Source organism: Seriola lalandi, unplaced genomic scaffold (genome assembly GCF_002814215.2).
Source record: "Seriola lalandi dorsalis isolate HSWRI2012SDOR001 ecotype SW California unplaced genomic scaffold, Sedor1 jcf7180002054966, whole genome shotgun sequence".
NCBI classification, from domain to species: Eukaryota; Metazoa; Chordata; class Actinopteri; order Carangiformes; family Carangidae; genus Seriola; species Seriola lalandi.
This window is the reverse complement of record NW_019525517.1, coordinates 58,119-67,067: the sequence shown is the minus strand read 5'-3', so window position 1 is coordinate 67,067 and position 8,949 is coordinate 58,119. Positions and strand designations below refer to the sequence as shown.

Sequence of the window (8,949 nt, the reverse complement as noted above, 5' to 3'; positions counted from 1 at the left end):
TTTATTTTTATTTTTATTTTTATTTTTATTTTTCGTGGAGTCATTCTACATTTTGAAACTGGAGAATCTTGAGTCGGGCATCTTGAAATGTCAGATATTTAACCAAGACTTTTGTAACCGCCTTCTACCAAATATTTCAAAACTAATTTGTATGAACAATGAGAAAAGATCAATAACAGCAGCTGCAGTAACAGATTTCTTGAACTTATTCCTGTTTCATTTTGGTTGAAGTCACAGGAAATGTTTGTCGACGCTGCCACCTGCTGTTCATACGGAGGTATTACCTCGCTCTCAGCTCTGCAGTGGACGATGCTGCTGCTGCTCATTAAACAGGTGAGTACAGACGACATGTTCTCAAAGGTAGAATATGATTTTGGTTCATTCTACAACAAACAATGTTTTTAATTGAAGACAGTTTGTATTTGACATTTTTTATTGGCTAAAAAAGCATTTCTCACTTTTTCACTTAAACTTTGTGGTAATTTCCATGAATGCAGTGTTTAAATATACACTCCAATATTTTAATATTTACACAGACACTTCAGATTACAGTTAACTTATAACAGTGTAATTATTTCTTCATTACTTAACACTGAAATAATTACAACAAAGGGGAAACAATTCTTGGCTCTTACACATTCAAAAAAAATAAAACATAAGAAATAAACTAGATCTTCACGTCACACTACAAAAATGTTTAAGTAAGTTGCGTTTACCTCCCATTGACCAGCAGAGGGCGTCTGGTGCCTCAGTGTCTCCTGCTCTGTGTGCATTTCACTACAGGCCGATCTGCTGATCCTGTCCGTGCTCTGAATGAAGACCGTCACAGTTCAACGTGCAGCAGGTGGGTGCAGCGACGGTCCAGAACTCACAGGTAGGCAGAGGCACTGGGGGGGAAAGGCCCAATCCCAGTGCCCCCCCCCCCCCCCCCCCCCCCCCCCCCACGGCTCTCCAGCAGACATTTTGAACCCTTTATTGCCACTTTCTATAAATTCACATTTCTGCAGATTTGCCTGAGAGAATTACCCACAGTTCATAGCGTTGTGATGTTAAACACAGAGTTTACTCGGATGTCTGGACGTATTTAAAAAATGTTAGATAATCAACATAAAATGAAAAAAAAAGAAGCTGAAAAATGAATGAAATGAAAAATTAACAAGCAAACAAACCTTAACATTACAAGTAAAAATAGGTTTTTACCTGTGAGTATAATTGGATCTGGCTTTCCATAGTATAAACAGACAGAAATGCTCCATCAAGAGAGGCAAACCAGGCCAATGTTTGGGGCACCCCAAGGGCATAGGGGCCCCTCATATTTGCACATTTTGTAATGACAACTATAAACCCCCTTAAACCTCCATAAAGACCCTATAAAGGTCACTGCTGCTGCAACAAAGAGAGACTTCTGTGTGGTTATTTCCAAAGTAATAAGTTGTAACTGTTTTCATGCACACATGATGAAATTAAAGTTTCTTGACTTGATATTTGGGTTAAAGGTCAGGGTTGCTAATTTCTTAGACATGCAGTGATGTGAGTCATGGACAGTTAGAGATCCTCATCTCACCTCTGAGCTCTGGTCTTTCTCTCATGTTCCCCACACAGAGAGGTTTTACCTTCACACCAACACAACAACATGCTTCATTACAACAGGGTTTACTTCACAGGAAACATTAGTTCTCTGTCACTAACAATGTAACATCCTCATGTATAAAACTCGCACTGTGTGAGTATCACAGGACACCGTAGTGCTGTTGTAGTCAAGTCTTGCTTGATAAGGGCAATGTTAGCTCGAGAGCAAACATAACACTAACTTTTTATGATCCCAAAATCTTTTGCTGTGCTGCAAAAATCTATTTGATATAATCCCAATACTTGTCACAGATTCTTCAGAATTGGTCGCTGAGATATCATTGTGAGATTTTCAGGTGCTTTCCAGAGTGTAACAACATCAGGATGTGTCTCTTTGGATCAATGTTAGCTCTGAATCACTGTACAAATTACTGAAAAAGCTGCACTTTAAATATGAAATACTGAAAGTCTGAGACCGCTGAGACATGGACTCAACAGAAGTCTGCATCAGTGCTGGGAAGATGATCGTGTGTCAGGACAGTAAAATGCAGCCAAGTTGATCCAAGCTGTCGGACCAGTTCTGGCTATTGATGTATATTTCAATAATGATGTGAGTTCAGGAAACAATCACATGTTCTGATTCTACTGAGAAACCAATAACAGATGACACAGCAGATCTTTATCATTGATGGAGATTCTTAATAATATTTAGGTCTGCAACAGCCAATCAGCACCCAGAAACATTTCTACTGTCTAGTCAAAGAGCACCACAACACAATCACAGTGATGCTGTTCAGACATTTACAGATTTCTCTGGAGGATTCTCACCTGCTGAACTCACTTCAGGTCGACTTACAGACACTTTCCACCTTCATGTGTCGAGGAAACATCTGGAGAGAAGCAGCTGCTCGTTCTCCCTCGTCAGTCCTGGTGTCTGTGAGCATTTGATCTGAGGACGAGTCACTTCCTCATAACTTCAGAGTCCAAGTCTGAAAAACATCAGAGTGACGTCAGAACCAGTCTGACCTGTGACAGATTCCAGCCAATCAAAAAGACATTTCTGTTTCCTCTTCCTTACCTGCAACAGGTGACTGACTAATCCAGGCTTTTGTTCTGCATGTGTGGACTGTTGGAGGTGTCACACCTTCCCTCCACAACAACTACACACAGTGTCCGGTGGTGTAGTTCCCCAATCTGTCCACTAGATGGAGATATTTGGTGCAATTTGGATCCTATGCAAATCTCAGTGATGAGATACAATGTGAGGTTCAAATATATTTATTCATAGATCTACTGTTCTGGATGAACAGTTTGTCGATCAGTGTATCACCTTGGTTTCCAGCCCATAGTCAAAAGGTTCTCTCAACCAGATATTAAACAATAAAACAGCAGCAACAAGTATTTTCTATGTAAAGATATAGTGGTGTAATGGCGGAGGCCGGAGGTGTGACGGACAAAGCATTTGTTTTGGTCTGAGATGCTGGTGGTCTCAGTCATTAACCCTTCTGAGCTGTGTCAGCCCTGAATCTACATTATCACTGTGCAGAATTCCCAGCAGCTGATTGTGGCATTATCTCACATGATAGAAGAGATCAGGGAGCAACACCCTCACATTTACCTGATCTCCTTCACGTATTTATCAGATGTAGTACTCGGTCCTTACACCAGGTTTCCTTCTGCTCTGAAGCTTTACTGATGTCACTCACTGGTAAGTGGCTCTGGATAAACGCGTCTTCTGAGTAAATGTAAATGAAAAGCAGTTTTGTTTCACAGTCTCTTGTGGCTGAAAAGGAATATTACAAAACAAACAGAAAAGTCCTGATAACATTTTCTCACTTGGCTCTCTGGGCTTCTGTTCGCAGCTTTCTGAGGCTGTTGGGTAATAAAATGTACTGAGGATAAAACTGTATCTGAGCTGATAAGGATCTGATGCTGTTAATGTTTGACTGAATGTTCAAAGGTTTTAGTTCCAGAGGTCAGAGCTGATTTTTGATCATATTTCCTTCTCAGATTAAAGATGAATGTGAAGAGCTGAGACGTTTGAAAACCTCCTGTCGTCAGTTACGTGTTCGTTCTGCCTCTGGTCGGTTTCCTGGTCGAAGCTGCCGTTTAATTTCACCTTCACTCATCACTTCATGATTATTTCCTGCATCAGAAGGTAACGTAACCTCCAGCTTTCATCATGTTTGTGTCAGTAAACGGTTTTTTGACGGTCGATAAAGTGGTTCATGTTTTCAAATGGTTGATTTGAAATTTTTCCTTAATGAGCTTTTCACACGGAGACAAAGTCACGTGATTGACGAATGTTACATAAAATGTACCTTTAAAGGCAGGAATCAACATCTACTGTTAGTTTCATTATAAGAGAAGTTTAGTGTCAGTTTCACAGTCACATTTCAACAGCCTGTGTCATCCAATCAGTGAGAGGCATTCACTGTCTACAGTTTGAGTTGTTGACAGGTGAAGTAGTTAGTGATTAACAGGTGATAAAGATTCATAAAAGATTTTACAGTCAGAGTGTTTGGGAAATTCTTATCATTGGCGGTAAAGAAAGAGAGCTGGAGTCCAGGATGTCTTATGCTGAGGACGTTTATTGATGCTTGATCAAGGAGAAAGGAGGAATCATCAATACAAACTTCTGTGTGATGTCACCTCCATTCTGGAGCAGGAACCTTTATATAGGTTTTATACATTTAGAAAGATAACTATAGAAAGCTTACACTCCATAATTGGTCAAATAACCCCATAAGATGGAGCGGGGGTTGGAGAGGGATGTGTTACTACACTATTGGTTCATTAACCATAAACAAGGAAACACTCAGCATCTTGTTACTGCCCATCCAAGGTCTGTCATCAGCCCTGGCACCATCAGTATCGGCATCACACTGACCTTTCACCCTGAGTCAGTAACTCATCAGGTGGACAAAAGAAAATTCCCTCACGCTGAGTTCACTGAGATTCAGAGATATTGGTTTTTTTATAGATTATTTGGGGCATTTTTGCCTTTATTCAGACTGTTTCATTTATAATTTTATTATTCACCCAGGAGCTGCAGCAACACAAGTACAACATTCTGAATCTTAAGTGTCATGTGATATAAAGTAAACCTCAGTCAGTGCCTTCAGAACAGACTTTAAAGTTGCAGCTCATTGTGTGTTGATTCAGATTCTACTTCTGCCTGTTGTTCGATTTCACTGACGTCTGTGAACAGTTCGCTACCAGGTTCAAGGTTCAAGCCGCTGATAATCAACGATTAAATCCAGACGATGTCACAGCTTTCCAAAGACTGATCAACTAACTCACATATTATTATTACAAGGAACAAAGCTGTTTGTCCCAGAGCAAGTGAAGAGCAGGTGTCAATAAATCTCCTTCATACAGTCTCAAAATATATATTTAAACTTTAGATGTCCACATGCTTAATGAGCAAATAGTCTGTCCCAGTCCCAGGTCATACACACTCCTGCGTCCTGGTGTTGGTTATAACCAATTCTTAGTATCAGGTTAGACTCCAAAATAACTTGTTAATAACCTCCCCCACTCTCTGTTGAACATCTGTGCAGCTGTACACGTCTTTATCACCTCAAACATTGTTCTAAATACAGAGACGTAGATTTTTGTACTTTTACAAATACAGGTGAAGTTAGAGAGTTCTGAGTATTTGTAGCTTATTGTCATGTCTGTGAGAACTGGACCTGGACCTGGACCTGGACCTGTGGAGGCGGGAAACTGAGGCCAAGTCAAATCTGAGTCAAAACACCCCTGAGACTGAAATAAGTCTGAGATGATTATAAACATTTCTACATCTTTTACTTTTTTGTGCCTCTTTAACAAATGTAGGAGGTTGATGTTATAAATATTTGTGACATGTTAGTGACAGTAATGAGAACTAATGTTTCCTGTGAAGTAAACCCTGTTGTAATGAAGCATGTTGTTGTGTTGGTGTGAAGGTGGGGGCTCTGCCATGGATCAGTGTGAGGACAGAGAGGAGGGAGCCCCTCCCTCTAAAACCTCTCAGTGTGGGGAACATGAGAGAAAGACCAGAGCTCAGAGGTGAGATGAGGATCTCTAACTGTCCATGACTCACATCACTGCTCCATCATTATTCACTCAGAGCTCTATGTGTGTTGTGTTTAAGCCCAGAGCAGCAGAGACCAGACGCTCCTGGACCTGGACCTGGACCTGAACCTGGACCTGGACCTGGACCTGGACCTGGATCTGGACCTGGACCTGGACCTGAACCGGGCTCAGTTAAAAAACTCAGGACATTTTTTGAAAAGTGTAATTTAAAACATGGACACCAGTCTGCTGATCAAAGGTAAGAATTTTTGTTTGTGTTGTGTTTGCTGTGTTGTCATTGAGCAATTCATTCCTCACTCTTTACTCCATATTCTTACAAAACATTTCTTGTCTCATTGTTTCTTAAAACTAGAAATAATTATATTGTATTACAACCTGGCTCAAATTTTTGTGCCATTAGTTTCTATGAGTAATAACATTCATTAAGATGTTAATCAGTTTGTGTTTGTATCAGGAAGCAGCAGCAGAGACCAGACGCTCCTGAACCCAGCTGTGTGTCCATGAAGAGTGACCGGTCTATAGGTCGCTATACTGACTTTAAAGATGGACGACCTGCTGAAGGAAGGTAAGAATTTAAAACTGACCTTTCTTATTATCTGACTCTCCTGAGAAGAGGAATCATGTCTTGGTCCAGGTCTTCATAGTCTGTTGTAGGACTGAACTACCTGCTCAGGTAGCTGCTGACCTTCCTGTCCATCATGGTGGTACCTTGTAGATGAAAGTGAAGATAAGAAGCTTTGAAGCTGTTTTCCTCGGCAGTGAGAGAATCAGACCAGCTCTTATCACGGCCGCCACGAAGATACGTCTGGTCATTTCTCTGTTTGGAAACTTCCAAAGCAAAAAAGACTTTTCATCTGCAGCCCTGGTGTTAGCACTGATAAGCTCCGCCCACAGTTCTGTGTCTGAGCTGTGATTGGACAGTTGGTTGTTGTTCATTATTTTGACATGTGAGGAAGAAGCAGCTCCCTCTCACCTCCAGAGCTTTTTCTTCAGTGTTGGCAGGTCTCTGCTGCCCTCTGCTGGACAGCACTGAGACGTAACACACCTCCTCTCTCTGTCTCCTGTGCTCTGATTTATTTCTGATGGTGCAAAAAAAAACAAGACATTCACTAATTCAGTGAAAAGACAAATAGTTCTTATTTTTTCAATTGTTTCACATTTAATTATGAAACATGAGATTCACAGTTTAAAGCAAATACATAAAACAATATGTTCAGTAGGTTTTTATTTTGATTTGTTTTTAATGTCTTCTCACTGATTTTATATCAGATCCTAAAACTTTCAAATTTTCTCAGAATCCATCTGTTTTCAGGTTAAAACTCCTTTTCATTTGTCACTTGCTTGTTTGTATCAGGAAGCAGCAGCAGAGACCAGACGCTCCTGAACCCAGCTGTGTGTCCATGAAGAGTGACCGGTCTATAGGTCACTATATTGACTTTAAAGATGGACGACCTGCTGAAGGAAGGTAAGAATTTAAAACTGACCTTTCTTATTATCTGACTCTCCTGAGAAGAGGAATCATGTCTTGGTCCAGGTCTTCATAGTCTGTTGTAGGACTGAACTACCTGCTCAGGTAGCTGCTGACCTTCCTGTCCATCATGGTGGTACCTTGTAGATGAAAGATAAACTCAGAGGGACATCAGAGACATTCAGGCCATAAGCTTGTCAGGTAATCCTGACTTGTCCTCCTCAGTGAGCTGAGCCCTGAGTTCCTGAACGGTTCACTGAACAGCAGCTGTATCTCACAGACTGCAGTCAGAGATTTCACCAGGACTCCTGGTTTCTCTGAGCTGATCTGTGATGCTGAGGTCTTCCCTCTGAGGGCCGATCAGGATGGCAGCTGCTTTGGTTGACAGGGACGTTTGTAGTCCTGTATTTAGTTATTGAGGTGGTAGATTGTTACTGAACCAACAACAACTCTCATCTCCTTCTTCCTCTGGACTCATGACCGAGTCGTCTTCATCCTCATTTCATCACTGGAGGAATTTGAACTCATCAGTCACTTTAATAAGTTGTGTCAGAGTGGAGTCGTTCATCTTCCTTAAAGTTGGTGTTTTCTCCACAGAGTTGAGCAGCAGAGCTCAGAGGTCCACAGTGATCAGTCTGCCCAGCAGCATCAACCAGACCTGGACTCCATCTTTATGGTCTGTACATGTACAATCACACTGTTACTGTTTGAGTCCATCAACCACAGATTAAATGCTGAACTACCGTTCAGGTCCTAACAGTGTCCATGTTGCTGTGTTTAGACCAGCAGGCCTTCAGACTGACGCATGAGTCACATGTTGTTTTCTACCACTTTCAATCAAATGTTCACTTCATCGTCTGTTCCAGCTGCTGGAGGAGAACATCATCAGTTTTGTGAAGAAGGAGCTGAAGAGAGTCCAGAAGGTCCTGAGACCAGATTACCCAGAATCCTCAGGGAGTCAGAGGGAGGAGGAGGAGGTGTTGGACGGTGAGGATGAAGAGCAGAGGAGCAGCAGAGAGGCATTTGAGAAGATCACAGTGAACTTCCTGAGGAGAATGAAGCAGGAGGAGCTGGCTGACTGTCTGCAGAGCAGTAAGAGGATTTAACATGATGGAGGAATGAGACGTTTACTGACATCAACACATGGAGGGAAACATGTTCATATACTCATTCTTTAGAAGGAAGAAGTGATGAAATGTTGACTTTTTATTCATTGATCTTATTTGTTGTTTCTTCATTCAGGACATTTTGCTGCAGTTTGTCGACAACAACTCAAATCTAACCTGAAGAAGAAGTTCCAGTGTGTGTTTGAGGGGATCTCTAAAGCAGGAAACCCAACCCTTCTGAAGCAGATCTACACAGAGCTCTACATCACAGAGGGAGGGACTGGAGAGGTCAATGATCAACATGAGGTCAGACAGATTGAAACAGCATCCAGGAAACCAGACAGACCAGAAACAACCATCAGACAAGAAGACATCTTTAAAGCCTCACCTGGAAGAGACGGACCAATCAGAACAGTGATGACAAAGGGAGTGGCTGGCATTGGGAAAACAGTCTTAACACAGAAGTTCACTCTGGACTGGGCTGAAGACAAAGCCAACCAGGACATACAGTTCACATTTCCATTCACCTTCAGAGAGCTGAATGTGCTGAAAGAGAGAAAGTTCAACTTGGTGGAACTTGTTCATCACTTCTTTACTGAAACCAAAGAAGCAGGAATCTGCAGGTTTGATCAGTTCCAGGTCGTGTTCATCTTTGACGGTCTGGATGAGTGTCGACTTCCTCTGGACTTCCACAACACTGAGATCCTGACTGATGTTACAGAGTCC

The 8,949-nt window shown here is 41.6% G+C and overlaps 1 protein-coding gene and 1 long non-coding RNA gene across 3 annotated transcripts in view; one reads left to right on the top strand and one right to left on the bottom strand.

Moving 5' to 3' along the window:
• On the bottom strand, positions 1-937 carry LOC147817394 (uncharacterized). The gene is made up of 2 exons (XR_015436419.1): positions 717-937; positions 1-321 (listed from the first exon to the last, which is right to left on the bottom strand). It is a non-coding gene; the product is annotated as an uncharacterized LOC147817394 (long non-coding RNA).
• Positions 938-5,433: 4,496 nt separating this feature from the next.
• Positions 5,434-8,949, top strand: part of LOC147817393 (protein NLRC3-like) — an 11,690-nt gene continuing 8,174 nt past the window's right edge. Inside the window, exons 1-7 of one of the 2 annotated variants that reach the window (XM_087170882.1) lie at positions 5,434-5,622; positions 5,708-5,887; positions 6,104-6,214; positions 7,004-7,114; positions 7,715-7,793; positions 7,984-8,209; positions 8,360-8,945. In XM_087170882.1, coding sequence (XP_087027008.1) covers positions 5,498-5,622; positions 5,708-5,887; positions 6,104-6,214; positions 7,004-7,114; positions 7,715-7,793; positions 7,984-8,209; positions 8,360-8,945 — 1,418 coding nt within the window. In that variant the 5' untranslated portion in view covers positions 5,434-5,497. The remainder of the gene's footprint in view (positions 5,623-5,707; positions 5,888-6,103; positions 6,215-7,003; positions 7,115-7,714; positions 7,794-7,983; positions 8,210-8,359; positions 8,946-8,949) is intronic. The other variant, XM_087170881.1, reaches the window with a different exon arrangement.